Source organism: Lampris incognitus, chromosome 13 (genome assembly GCF_029633865.1).
Source record: "Lampris incognitus isolate fLamInc1 chromosome 13, fLamInc1.hap2, whole genome shotgun sequence".
NCBI lineage: Eukaryota > Metazoa > Chordata > Actinopteri > Lampriformes > Lampridae > Lampris > Lampris incognitus.
Window position 1 is genome coordinate 38,849,087 of NC_079223.1, and position 14,920 is coordinate 38,864,006.

Here is a 14,920-nt window from a genome sequence, read left to right on the forward strand (position 1 = left end):
TTTTTTTTATACTATATTCAGTTATATAAACTTGTTTACCAGTTAGTAGACATAATACAGTTTTTTTTTTAATTTAGAAGATAGCTTGCATCCACCTGTTTAGTAATTTAGGAGTGGATACTAGCAAAAGAGGGTTCCCAGGAAACTTAAGAGTGCTCTAATGTAAACATGCTTGTACTCTTTTTGATCCATAGCAAAGATAGGTACACAGGCAGGTGCACAAGTACATACTTAGTCTCTCCTTAACTTATTTAGGAGCAGCCCCCAGGCCTGTTGGTGTACGAGGTGTTTGCCACAGATGGAGATGAGGGGGTGAATGGAGAGGTGCGCTATGCCTTCCTGCAGACTGGAGCAGGGAACAGAGACTGGGAAAACTTCCACATTGATGCCTTGACAGGAGTCATCACCACAGCTGTCAAACTGGACCGGGAGAAACAGGCTCTGCACAGCGTGAGTCCTCCAAGCTGTCCATGTGTCTGTATGAGTACATGTGGGTATATATACATGTATGTTAATGTATCTAAATGAGTTTGGCCTGCTCCCTCAGCTTATCATTGTGGCCTATGACTTGGGCCAACCAGTGCCTTATGAGACCACACAGCCTCTGCAGGTGGCATTGTTGGACATTGATGACAATGAGCCTGTCTTCCTCAAACCCCCGGTGAGAGCAAAACAGATCCATTGTTAGTTTAATGTCACTAGTTGGTTTAAAACTATGTCTGTATTTGTTAGTTGGATTATTTGGTTGAGTCAATGTTCATGTATCTGTGTGTATTTATGCCTCAGCGTGGCAGTTTGCCATACCAGGTGCTGTCAGTGGCTGAACACTCCAGTCCAGGAACTGTGGTGGGAAATGTAACTGGAGCTGTGGATGCAGATGAAGGCGCAAACGCTGTGGTCTACTACTTCATTGCAGGTTAGTGCTGCCACACTGACAAAAACACATGCATAAATTGCAAACTTGAATATTGCAAAAAAACAGAGAGCATTTTGTAGTGATGATGAACATGCGTGCAAAGCTTTCGCCATTTACAGTGGCTATAAAAAGTCTGCACACCCCTGTTAAAATGACGGGTTTTTGATGTAATAAAACGAAAACAAGATAAATCATGTCAGAACTTTTTCCACTTTTTTTATCGCAACCTATAAAAATAAAGTGAATGACAATCAGAAACATTTTAGGCAAAAAAAAGAAAAATGCAAAACGTATAATAGCCTGGTTGCATAAGTGTGCACACTCGAAAACTAATACTTTGTTGAAGCACCTTTTGATTTTATTACAGCACTTAGTCTTTTTGGGTGAAAGTCTATCAGCTTAGCACATCTTGACTTGGCAATATTTTCCCACTCTTCCTTGCAAAAATGTTCTAGAGCCGTCAAATTGCAAGGGCTCCTCCTGTGCACAGCCCTGTTTAGGTCACCCCACAGATTTTCAGTTGGATTTAGGTCTGGCCTCTGGCTGAGCCATTCCACAACGTTGGTCTTCTTTTGGTGAAGCCATTCCTTTTTTGATGCTTTGGGTCATTGTTGTGCTGAAAGGTGAAATTCCTCTTCGTCTTCAGCTTTCTAGCAGACGCCTGAAGGTTGTGCACCAAAATCGACTGGTGTTAGGAGCTATTCATGATGCCTTCCACCTTGACTAAAGCCTCAGTTCTGGCTGAAGAAAAGCAGCCCCAAAGCATGATGCCGCCACCACCATGCTTCACTGTGGGTATTCTTTTGGTGATGCGCTGTGTTGGTTTTGTGCCAAACATACCTTTTGAAATTATGGCCAGAAAGTTCAACCTTGGTCTCATCAGACCATCACACATTTTTTTCCATATGGTTTTGGGAGACTGGATGTATCTTTTCACAAAATTTAGCCGGGCTTGAATCTTTTGGGGTTTTTTTGTGTGTGAAAGGGCTTCTGTAGACCTTAACCCATATCCCAGACACATGAAATACAGGAGAATATTGTCACATGTAGGGAGCAACCAGTACTTGTCAGAAATGCCTGCCGCTCCTTTAATGTTGCTGTTGGCTGTTGGCAGCCTTCCTGACCAGTTTTGTCCTTGTAACGTTTCCCAGGGAAACTGGCAGATGAGAACCCAAATGCACGACTCACAGACAGGAGCGAGAGAAAGAGAGATGTGCTATATTAATCCCCATGGGGAAATTCATCCTCTGTATTTAATCCATCCCAACACACACTGTAGCTAAGAGCAGTGGGCAGCTGCAGCACCCAGGGACCACCTCCAGTTCTTCTTGCCATGCCTCGGTCAGGGGCACAGACAAGAGTATTAACCCTAACATATACATGTCTTGTGATGGTGGAAGGAAACCCACGTACATACTGGGAGAACATGCAAACTCCATACAAAAGGGATCTACAATGGCCTGAGGTTCAAACCCAGGACCTTCTTGCTGTGAGGCAACAGTGCTAACCACTGTGGCACAATTTTGCCCAAAGTTACAGTAACACTCAGTTTAATAGTCAAAAGCTGACAGGAGTCAGTACACAGGGAAATCGGTCTGACATGTGACCAGATAGACAAAGGAGAGGCATACAGGCAAAACAGGTTCAAAGCTCAAGTTCTAGTTACAGGGGTTTACAGTCTTAACAGGTGCTCAGATCTGACAAGGGCAGGCAAGAGAGACTAGGTCAGGAAAACAGGCAAAGACTCAAAAACCAGGTAGACAGGCAAAACAAGAACTAGAACATGCTGGATTACTTGGTTGTACACACAAGACAAAAGTCAATCTGGCAGGGCAACAGGGAAACCAGGGGAGCATAAGTGCTGTAGACAGGACCATTTGGGGGGCCGGCAATGTAGACACAACTGCTCGGGAGGTTGGTGACATAGGCGGGACCGCTCAGGAGATCGGCCAGGAGGCAGGAACCCAGGAAGGTGACGCTTGGGTGGCCGGTCAGAGAGCAGAGGAATCTGGTTAGAGGGCCCAAGACCGAGAGAACAGGAACTGGGCAAACAGGAGTCATAGGAGGTGAAGCCGCTGAAGACTCTGGAGGTGGAACCTTAGGAGACTCAGGAAGCTGGGCCACTGGAGACACCAGAGGCTGGGCCACTGGGGACACAGGAACCTGGTAGAACAGGAACTGGGCAAACAGGAGTCATAGGAGGCGAAGCCGCTGAAGACTTTGGAGGTGGAACCTTAGGAGACACAGGAATCTGGGCTGCAGGAGATACAGGGAGATGGGCTACTGTGAATACTACAGACTCAGGAGGCTGGGCTGCAGGGGATACAGCAAGTGGGGAGCTGGCCTTCTTGGGAGGGCTGGAACCAGACAACCTCAAAAGCTACAGGTAACAGCCAACCAGAAACTCAAAAGACCAAGGACCCAACTACTTTGGGTAGTAGGAGGTTGGGCTGGGCGATGGCGAAGACAACCATCTGATAATCTGGGGGGTTTGGCTGTGGGTTGACGAAAATGATCGACTACTGGAGATCTGGCGGGGTATCAACAGGTGGGGCCAATGACTGGGGGTCTGGCAGGGTTTTGGCAAGTGTGGCTGACAGCTGGAGGTCCAGCTGGTCATTGGCAAAGACGACTGGTGGTTTGGGGATGGGCTGGGCATTGGTGAGGGCAGCCAACAGCTTGGGAACAGGCTGGGTGTCAGCAAAGGCGGCCAACAGCTCGGGTCCAGGCATCAGCAAAGGCGGCTGGCTCAAGAACAGGAACAGGCTGGACCTCAGTAGTGGTGCTGGGCAGTGGAGACTGCCAGCAGCCTCAGCAACCATGCTTTCTCCTGGGGACAGGCTGGACCTCAGTAGTGGTACTGAGCAGCGCAGACTGTAATGCTGGGCAAGGGAGACTCTGTAGTACTACGCAGCGGAGGTTCTGGAGGCTGGCAGGTGCTGACAGAACAGACTCTGGAACTGACTGGTCTGGTTGCAACACGGCTCATTATCGACACAGGTTTTCCTGCCACAGCGACTGGGAGTCTTGTTGACGCTACAAGGACCCCCCCCCAGAACCGGGGGGGGGGGTCCCCAGAACAGGCTTGGGGCTGGAACTGGCTCTGGACAGAGGGGCTGCAGTCCCTCTGCTATGGAGGTAGATTGCTGGTAATGGCGTTGAAGAGTGCTGGCATGCACAAGCAGATTATTCCCATATGAGGCCAAGTCAGCTGGGTTCATGTTTGGCCAGATTTTAATGTAACGTTTCCCAGGGAAACTGGCAGATGAGAACCGAAATGCACAACTTACAGACAGGAAGGTTACAGTAACACTCAGTTTAATGGTCAAAAGCAGGCAGGGGTCAGTACACACAAGACAATCTGGCAGGGGAACAAGGAAACCAGGGGAGCATAAGCGCTGGGCAGCTAATCAGGAATTGGGGAATAGGTGTGGTATCCACAGGGTTTACTGATGGAAAAAACATGGGCAGGAACTGAAACAACAAGACCGGTGAGTACTTCAAAATATAACAGGAAAGACAACAGACAATGATTGAGGTTATGATGAGTTGACTGAACTGGGAGAATGACTGAGGCTATGGGAGACAATGACTGAAGTTATGAGCTAACTGAACTGGGGGACATCGTGACACTACTTGTGTTCTCATCAATTGTGGAGGGACCTCCTGTTTTTGGTAATGTCACTGTTGTGCCATCTCCACTAGTTGGTGATTGTCTTCACTGTGTTCCACGGTATATCTAATGCCTTGAAAATTCTTTTGTACTTCTCTCCTGATCAATACCTTTCAACAATGAAATACCATTCATGCTTTGTAAGCTCTTTGTAGACCATGGCTTTTGCAGTTGGATGCCACCACGAAGATGTCAGGAAAATCCTACAGGAACAGCTGAACTTTATTTGGAGTTAATCAGAGTCACTTTAATTTATGACACATTTTTACATAACTGGCCTAACTACTGTTTAACGTGATTTTGAATGTGATCGGTTAATTCTGAACACAGTCACACACATTCCCAATTATAAAAAGGTGTGCACACTTATGCAACCAGGTTATTGTACATAAGTTTTGTATTTTTCCCCTAAAATATTTGATTGTTGTAGGTTGCAATTTCAACAAAAAAAGTAGAAAAAGTTCTTATGTGATTTATCTTGGTTTCATTTTTTTGCATTATAAAAAAATTTCCATTTTAGCAGGGATGTGAGGACTTTTTGTCAGGCAACAGGCATGGAGACAAGTCCATGAATACTGGGATGGCATCCAGCACTTTACCTGTGCACACATCCATAGGGTTAGTGGTTGTGTCAGGAAGGGCCTCCGATGTAAAATTTTGCCAAATCAGTATGCGGATTGACAAGACCGTACTGGATCGGTCGAGGCTCCATACGAGATCGGTCAAGGCCCAATTAATAACAGCCACCATTGGTGCTGTGCCCTAACAGGGTACCGATGGAAACTGTAAAATCCACTGTGGTGACCCCTGAGAAACAGGGAACAAGCTGAAAGAAGAAGTGTAGACTTTTTATATCCACTGTAGCTGGATGACTGCTGCTGAATCTGTATACAGTGAGTGTTGTGATGAAAGTCTTCTACACCAAAGGTTTGGTGATAACTATGAATTTTACTTTTTTCTCCCTCCAAAGCTCTTGCTAGTACAACTAATCTGTGGCTATTTGGAAATGACATGTCTGTCAGCCAAGATCCTTTCCATGTTTTCCTGCAGGGGGGAACAATGATGGGAACTTTGGCCTGAGTCCAGTGGGGGTGCTGAAGGTAAAGAAGGATCTAGACCGGGAGGACACCCCTGTTTACTCGATCATCGTCAAGGCCTCTAGCAACAGGAACTGGATCCCTCCCAGAGGTCAGAGAGCATCCCGAGCAAGAGCCCTGGACCCTGCCCATGACCCCACCCTGCAAGAGGTCCGCATCTACCTAGAAGACATCAATGACCAGTCTCCACACTTCACTAAGGAGGAGTACACAGCAGGTTTGGCTGTTATGTGACAGAGTATGTGTGTGTGTGTGTGTGTGTGTGTGTGTGTGTGTGTGTGTGTGTGTGTGTGTGTGTGTGTGTGTGTGTGTGTGTGTGTGTGTGTGTGTGTTTTCTATAAAACCAGCATAACACACATACTCTCTCTCTCCCTCCGGTTCTCTGTCCCAGGAGTTGCAGCAGATGCCAAGGTGGGCTCAGACCTCGTAAAGGTGGAGGCTATAGATAATGATATAGGTAATAACAGCATAGTCCACTACCACATCCTCTCCATCCGCTACATCAAGCTCCAGTCCAATGACAGTGAGGACATGGGCAATATCTTCATCATAGGTGAGACCCCTCAGTTATCCTGGCTATTTTTTAATTGGATGTATAATGCAATACAGACGTGTGTGCTGTATGACCTACACTCTTTTTGTATCTGCTGGTTAAAGAGAGTTAAATGTTTAATTTGCTTGAACAAACTTATAGAATTGCAGTTTTTGTATGATGAGGGAAAAAAGGCCATTGTAAAAATCTGCATTTTACTTCTGTGGAAATCAAGGACTTAAAACGTGCAAAAGTTGCGTCCAGGTAGTGTGGTGGTCTATTCTGTTGCCTACCAACACAGGGATCACTGGTTCAAATCCCTGTGTTACCTCCGGCTTGGTCGGGCATCCCTACAGACACAATTGGCCGTGTCTGCGGTTGGGAAGCCGGATGTGGGTATGTGTCCTGGTCTCTGCACTAGCGCCTCATCTGGTCAGTTGGGGCACCTGTTGAGGAGGGGGGACTGGTGGAAACAGCTTGATCCTCCCACATGCTACGTCCCCCTGGCGAAACCCCTCACTGTCAGGTGAAAAGAAGCGGCTGGTGACTCCACATGTATTGGAGGAGATGTGGTAGTCTGCAGCCCTCCCTGGATTGGCAGACAGGGTGGAGCAACGACCGGGACAGCTTGGAAGAGTGGGGTAATTGGGCAATTACAATTGGAGAGAAAAAGGGGGAAGAAATAAAAAAAACTTGCAAAAATAGTATTTTTGGAAGAAATACACATACAGGTCAAAATGGGAGGAGGGTGAGAGTGGAAGAATCGTGCTCAAGAATGTCACATGCCTGTGTTTTTACCTTTTGATAAAATGTGACAATAATTTTCCATGCTGCAGGTTAGCTACACATCCAGATTGTATTTCCAGTTTTATAATCCAGATCATCAGACCGCTATAGGTAGAACAGTCACATAGTTTAGAGCTACAGTGTTGTTTCCTTAAATACTGGACCACAATATTTATTTTATTCATTTATGTGCCTTTAAACAATAACACTGTCTCGTGACATCTTCAGGTGAGACAGACGGGATCATCCGCACCTATGACCTTTTCACGGCCTACGACCCAGGCTACTTTCAGCTGGAGGTGTTGGTGAGGGATGAGGCTGGCCACAGCGATGTGGCCATGGTGGGCATCTACATCCTCCGGGACGATCAGAGGGTCAAAATAGTTATCAATGAAATCCCTGAGAAGGTTCGCCTCTTCCAGGACGAATTCATCAACCTGCTGTCCAATATCACTGGAGCCATCGTCAACACAGATGACTTACAGGTGGGGAGCAGAGGATTTTGTCTTAGCTTTTTTCCACGTTAATGGTATTACAGTTTTTATGTCTTTAAATGGTTGTGAAACACGTTGTTACTTTGATTGGACAAAGTTATTAAAAGTATGTATTCTTACCATTTCCCTGACTTGCTGTCCTTTTCGTTAGTTCCATGTTGACAAGAAGGGCAGGGTGAATTTTGCTCAGACAGATGTGTTAATCCATGTGGTTAACAAACAGACCAATCGCATCCTGGACGTTGAAAGGTACAACATACCTTTCTTTCTTAACATTTGACGTATGGCTAATAGAAACATACCACATCTAGCCGACACAGTACTTTGAATGTGTTTTCTGACCCGTGTTTCTGTGTGCTGGTGATGTGTGGTTACCAGAGTAATCCAGATGATTGATGAAAACAAGGAGCAGCTAAGAAACCTGTTCAGGAATTATAACATCATGGATGTCCAGCCAGCCGTCAGCGGGAAAGTTCCAGATGACCTCTCCACACTACAGGTCTGTTGGGTTAACACATTCACATTTACAGACTGCCTCTGTTTACACATCAGTTGTGTTAGGTGAAGGAGCATTGGATTTTTTTTTTGGTCATATTTTTGTAGTTTTTCCATTGTGCATTGTGCATATCAGGAAACGGATGATCCGCTGTGACAACCCCTAACGGGAGCAGCCGAAAGTAGTCGTAGTAGACTGTGCATATCAGTTACAATTTCATGTTACTCATCGGCTTGATGTGAAGATGTTAAAAATGGGAATACTACTGGACACTGCTTTACAGTGGTGTCTTCTGGGCCACTGGGTTATGAGTGTCAGACATGTTTCAATAAATCCAGTTTAACCCAATTATCTAAATCATGTATTTGGAAGTGAAAATGAAAACGACAGTGAAAGTTAACCAAAATGTCCAATATGGACATTTTGGTTAACTTTGATGGACGGTTTAATTTTAATGGACAGTTGCATTACTGAGCTACTTCCTGGTTCAACTTGTAAGCATGACCCGCCTATGGTTTATCCATGCAGATATCCATCAAATAACTATCCAGCCAGCACAACTGAGAAGTCATAGTGGGAAATCATGTACGTGAATCTAACTGAGGCTCTAGAGTAGTGTTTCCCAATGGGGGCGGTACCACCTCCCAGGGGACATTCAGAGAACGGCGGTGGGAACTGGAAGAAATATTTTTGAAAGGGGGATGTTGAGGGGTCATTTGTTTAATGCGAGTTCACACCAAAGATTCACGATGAGAGACAAGTTGAAACTTAAAACTACTTGCATAAGAATGTGGTCTGCAACAGTCTAAAACCTGCCAGTTCACACCAATGTGACTAGACGAGACAGCGCATCATTACCATAGCAACGACTCTCTTTACTTCAGTGTTTCCATCTAAAAAATGTCAACTCGGCGTTTATTGTGTCAACTCGGGAAAATGGACACTCTCTTCCTTAGTATTCCCCATGGAGGAAATTAAGAGTTTCTTCCTCTGAGGATAGGCCGTGAATGCCGTGTTATTGCCATGGTTACAAATTCACAAGAGGGATATAAGATAACACAGAAGAGCTACTGCATCAGGCCAGGACTCCGTAGTCTACACCCATCTACAGGCCAGTGGCCACTCTTCCAAGGATGAGGAAGTGCACATCCTTGAAAGGGAGGAATGCTGGTTTGAACGGGGAGTCAAAGAGGCCATCTATGTGAAGAGGGAATGACCATCCCTGAACCGAGAGGGGGGCTAAGAGTACATCTGTCACCATCTTAAAATACTGTGATTGCAACCATTCCCAAATCCTCTGCTCTGGGAATAGTACACATGGCCATTGTAACTCATGCTCACAGCAATTTGCATATGAAACCGATCATTGGTTTCGGGCGTTATGCTACTGTTGTTTATAAGGGTGGGGATACCTGCAGTCAGTTGAGACTGAGGAGGTCACTTAGATGAGTGATGAAACGTTTCTGTCTCAATAAACATTGTGTCCAGATGAACAGATTCACCTTTTTGTGATATAAGATCAACTTTATTGTCCCTGAGGGGAAGTTTGTCTGTGCTACACACAGCTGCAATCAACTTAAGTACAATATATAGCCAACAATACAGTGGTACACCAAGGACACAATATTCAATTACATTCAACAAAATAAATTAATCATGCATAAGAAACTCCATCAATACTGTGTCGAAGGAAACCGAAGGCAGTATGATTACAAAATATGTCACAAACAGTGAATTTATTTTGTTTATAGGAAGTGATCGTCTGAATTCCATTCATATCAGCGTCTTTCCTCAGGCAGTAAGACTTCTTAACAAATAACACACTCACACACACACACACACACACACACACATACACACACTCACAGACATTATGATCTGTGCAGTGTCTTTATCACCTGTGCAATATCTGATTAATGATTGTATATGCACCCTTTACATATACCTTTATTTTGTCTTTTATCCTTTGTCTTGTATATATCTTTTCTGTAAGGGACCCTCAAAGCCAAAGAATTTCACATGAGTGTACTTGTACAACCGGGGTAACATAACATGCCGTCTGCATATGCTTCAGTGGCTGTCAGTTGTTAACAGCGTATCAGTCATAGCCGCTGTATATTTTGCTGTCGGACCATGAAAGCAACTTAACGTCTAGCATCCAGACAAACACTATCATATCAAAATATCAGTAAAATAGCACAGAAGAAGGAAAAAATGCCGCCAATATTCTATTGAATACCTTAAGCTATGGATTCATACATTCTCCCACCAATGCACAACTTCTAATGTGTTTATTGTGTGAACAAGTGTTTTCAAATGAGGCCATGAAACCCTCACGTCTCAAGGAACACCTTACGAAGGTCCGCCCGAGCAAGGCAGACGAGGAGCGTCCGTTCTCCCAGGCCCTCAAAGAAGTATGGTAGAAGCACCATCAGCAGTCTCCTCACTAGGAAGACCAGCCATAATGATAGTGGGCTAGTAGCATCACATAGCATCTCCCAAATGTGGACAGCTGTTCACACTCAGAGAGAAGTTGCTGCTCCCTGTCAGAGAGGTCATCTCTACCGTGATGGAGCGCAATCCTACACAGGTGCTAAAATCCATCCCACTCAGCAATGACACCATGGCATGCAGGTTCAATGAAATGGGCGACGACACAGAGGAGCAGCTGTGTGCCACCCTGCAGTACTCTCCATTTAGCCTTCAGCTGGATGAGTCAACCACTTCTCACAGCAACGCTCTGCTGATGGTGTATGTCCGCTATAAGGCCTCCCAGCAGTCAGGAGATGGCTGAGGAATTTTTGTTTACCAAATATCTGGGAACAGACACCACGGGCCAGACCATTTGTAATACGCTAGATGTGTGTCTACAGGAGAAGTCAATCCCAATCACTGACGTGTCACGGATGGTGCCCCCTCCACGGTTGGCAGGTACCGTGGCTTCACCCCTCTGCTGAAGGTGCAGGTCCCACATACCCTCACAGTCTGCTGTGTCTTGCACTGCCACAACCTTGTGGCCAAATCCAGTATTCCACCTCTCCACGAGTCTGTCAATGTTGCAGTCAAGGCAATAAACAAAATAAAGCCCCTGCCCTGAATGACAGACTGTTTCGACAGCTGTGTCGAGAAAACGATGAGATTTTTGAGCGTCTTCTTCTCCATACTGATGTCCGCTGGTTCTGAAAAGGAAACTGCCCTGCTCATTATTTTTTTTGGGGGGGGGGGATTTCCCCCCTTTTTCCCCCCAATTGTATCCAGCCAATTACCCCACTCTTCTGAGCCATTCTGGTCGCTGCCCCACCCCCTCTGCCAATCCGGGAAGGGCTGCAGACTACCACATGCCTCCTCTGATACATGTGGCCAACAACTTCTTTTCATCTGACAGTGACGCTATTCCCCCTCCCCCCTGAACAGGAGCCCCAACTGAACCAGAGGAGGCGCTAGTGCAGTGACCAGGACACATATCCACATCTGGCTTCCCACCCGCAGACACGGCCAATTGTGTCTGTAGACACGCCCGGCCAAGCTGGAGGTAACACGAGGATTCGAATCGGCGATCCCCGTGTTGGTAGGCAACAGCATAGATCGCTACGCTACCGGGAGGCCCACCCTGCTAATTTTTATGAGCTGTTTGACAGCAACGTGGCATTCCTGGAGAAGGTTGATGCAGCTCTCGGGGAAAAGGTGTCATCCAGCCGCCGCCACAGCATGTACCTCGCAGACTGTGTAGAAAATTTAAATGAAGTCACACCAAAATTCCAAGGAAATGCGGTTACTCTGGTCCAGTGCAAGGCGGTCATCCACAGTCTCACCTCCAGGCTGCATCTGTACAGGCAGAGCATAGTCAGGAGGCTGTTTACTCATTTCCTGCGGTTGACCAAGGTAATCTACTATTTTTCAGAAACAACGTTAAATAGGTATAATAGGCCCGCTAATATTATAATTAATATATTGTAGTTCTATGAATACATTATGTTGTAATGTTTATTATATTGATTTGTTTGAAAATATTGGCCTATTATAAATATAAAGAAACATTTATTAGTAGACTAATTAGCAATAAAATATAATCAGTTCAAAATGGGATAGTCTAAAACTCAGCACCGAAAGCAATTTGCTGGTTATTTTCTTTGCAGGTGTCTGAGGCTCTTACCGATGACCACCTGCTCATTTACACTGACCACCTGATGATGGTTAAGGCCGACATGACGATCTGCTTCAGGGACTTCCTGAACCTTGATGTTCCCATCTTGGTGGTGCAGCCCTTTCAGGGAGACGTGACCAAATGCAAGCCCGCTATCCATGAGCAACTTGTCGACATCCAGAGCGACAATGAGGCCCAAGCTACTTTGCGCACCTCTGGCTGGGGCAGCATGTGGGTCAGACATGCCCAGTATTACCTGGCTCTCTGGGAGAGGACCAGGCTGCTTCTTCTTGCTTTCCCAAAAACATATCTCATTGAGCAGGGATTCAACCAGGTCCCTGACATGCAGTCCAAGTACCGCAATCACTTGGACTTGATGGCCTCAAGCGAACTGCAGCTGAAACTAACTTCTCTGCAACCTGCAGTGAAGAAACTGGCAGAGAACTACCAAGCACAGGGATCACACTAACGTTCAAAGCAATTCAGTTTCTTTCCTTTGAATGTTAAGATAAATAGGCCTATAATAGCCTACATATCCTTCTACTTTTTTCCAGTAGCCTCGGACTTTTTCCTTGGTACGCTGCTCTTATTTTCTGTTGGAACAACTAATAAGAATGTTTCAGGGCGTCTGGGTAGCATAGCGGTCTCTTCCGTTGCCTACCGACATGGGGATCACCGGTTCGAATCCTGGTGTTACCTCCGACTTGGTCGGGTGTCCGTTCAGACACAATCGGACATGTCTGTGGGTGGGAAGCCAGATGTGGGTGTGTGTCCTGGTCACTGCACTAGCGCCTCCTCTGGTCAGTCAGGGCTCCTGTTCGGGGGGGTATTTGGGGGGAATAGTGTGATCCTCCCACGCGCGACGTCCCCCTGGCGAAACTCCTCACGGTCAGCTGAAAAGAGGCGGCTAGCAACTTCACGTGTATCGGAGGAGGCATGTGGTAGTCTGCAGCCCTCTCCAGATCGGCAGAGGGGGTGGAGCAGTGACCGGGACTGCTCGGAAGAGTGGGGTTAGTATTCCCGGATATAATTGGCACAAAATTACCACTTTCTAATTGGCTGCTCTTATGAAACGATACAACACATGATAATAATCAATATTGCTATTCAGGGAAGACAATTAGTCTACATTTTAACTGATGGGGGGGCGGTAAGGGACCTGGATAATGGAGGGGGGGGGGGCTGGCCCAAAAAAGGTTGAGAACCACTGCTCTAGAGTGTTTTTGTATTTGAAAGGACAGTTTTAAGACTCTAATTCCATGGCCTCAAGATACACTGTTGTAAAGTTGTGTCTAATGGTGCTCCTGTGTTCAAAATCTCTGCAATGGACCCAGTGAGTAAAATGCTGTGGTAACTGTCCATATGTGCAATGGTAAAAACTACAAAAAAAAGACCTAGGTTAAAAAAAATGGAATTATCTTTTAACTCTGTTGTTGCATATCTCTCTCTCGCTCTCTCTCAGCTGGTCATCATTATCCTGGCTGTGCTGCTGTGCTTGGCTGGCATTTTGTTTGCCACGATGAACTGGCACTATCGCAGAGTGTAAGAGTTACTCAGTATGCCTCGTATGTGTCATTTCATCATGAGAACATTCTACATAACAGACCATTTTGTGTCATTGTGAAAGGAATAATAACGTATCTGTTCACTCAGAAGATGACTGCTTATGCTCTCGGTTTGAGAAGTAATGTCAACATGTTTATCGTCTCAAAAAAAAAACCCATCTTTTCTCCTTCCTGTGTGGCAGACACAAGAGGAAGCTGAAAGCAATTGTGGCAGGATCTACAGGTGAGGAAGTTTCAGAGGGGCAACCCCTCCAGCTGTTAACAGCAGGATGTAGCTTTTGGCACATGCTCTTGCACATTGTGCCATATGCAAGTATATGCAAGCTGTTTTTCTAATATGCCTGTCTTGTACCATGTAGGGAATCAGGGTCTCATGGATATCCTGGACATGCCCAACACTAACAAGTACTCTTTTGAGGGGTGAGATAGATTTTTTTTTTTTTTTTTTGCTGTCTGTTGTTTGGCAAAAATGCTCAAAGAGGAATTTCTACCACAATTGTGATTTCTCTCCAAAAGTTGAACTTTTCCTCAAACTTTCCTCAAGTATTCCTTCTTTAGATTTTCTAATAGCTCTGGCTTGAGATCAAGCAAAATGCATTTATAGGACTTTCAGATTAGGAAACATACTTCTTTCTTCTTTTTTTTTAAATCAGTTTCAGAAACAACTGTCCAAACGATTTTAGACAGTGGTCTGCATATGACTTGACAATCCATAATTCCAAACTTTGATGTTTTTTTCTATTTTATTTTGGATTCATATCTACAACTATGTATGGACTTCCTATATCATGACATGAATAAGGAAACAACAGACATACACACCTCACACACATTCACTGAAAACATGGCCACAAATAAGAGTATTACTAGAGGTAATGCTAGATAGTCTCTTTTAATTATGATCCTTGCAATTATAGAATTTTCTATTGTGACAGATTTAAATTTCAGCATCCGATGAATTATTCCATCAAATAAATAAGTAAATCAAGTTGGACTGTCCAACCATGCAAATGTGTTAGTTCTATGTAAGTGGATGCTTTCTTTGTGTTTTGGTGATGAACTACATAATACTGTCTGCACCTGCAGGGCAAACCCAGTGTGGCTGGATCCATTCTGTCGAAACCTGGAGCTCGCTACGCAAGCCGACCATGAAGACGATCTGCCGGAGAACCTGAGTGAGATCACTGACCTGTGGAACAGTCCCGCACGTACCCATG

At 45.3% G+C, this 14,920-nt stretch overlaps 1 protein-coding gene across 1 annotated transcript in view; it reads left to right on the forward strand.

Annotated features, from left to right (window-relative positions):
* cdh23 (cadherin-related 23) overlaps positions 1-14,920 on the forward strand; it is a 330,925-nt gene that overhangs the window by 314,040 nt on the left and 1,965 nt on the right. The window contains exons 55-66 of the mRNA XM_056291725.1: positions 256-450; positions 548-661; positions 787-916; positions 5,640-5,903; positions 6,078-6,239; positions 7,233-7,489; positions 7,650-7,747; positions 7,877-7,997; positions 13,601-13,680; positions 13,886-13,926; positions 14,063-14,123; positions 14,790-14,919. Coding sequence (XP_056147700.1) covers positions 256-450; positions 548-661; positions 787-916; positions 5,640-5,903; positions 6,078-6,239; positions 7,233-7,489; positions 7,650-7,747; positions 7,877-7,997; positions 13,601-13,680; positions 13,886-13,926; positions 14,063-14,123; positions 14,790-14,919 — 1,653 coding nt within the window. The remainder of the gene's footprint in view (positions 1-255; positions 451-547; positions 662-786; positions 917-5,639; positions 5,904-6,077; positions 6,240-7,232; positions 7,490-7,649; positions 7,748-7,876; positions 7,998-13,600; positions 13,681-13,885; positions 13,927-14,062; positions 14,124-14,789; position 14,920) is intronic.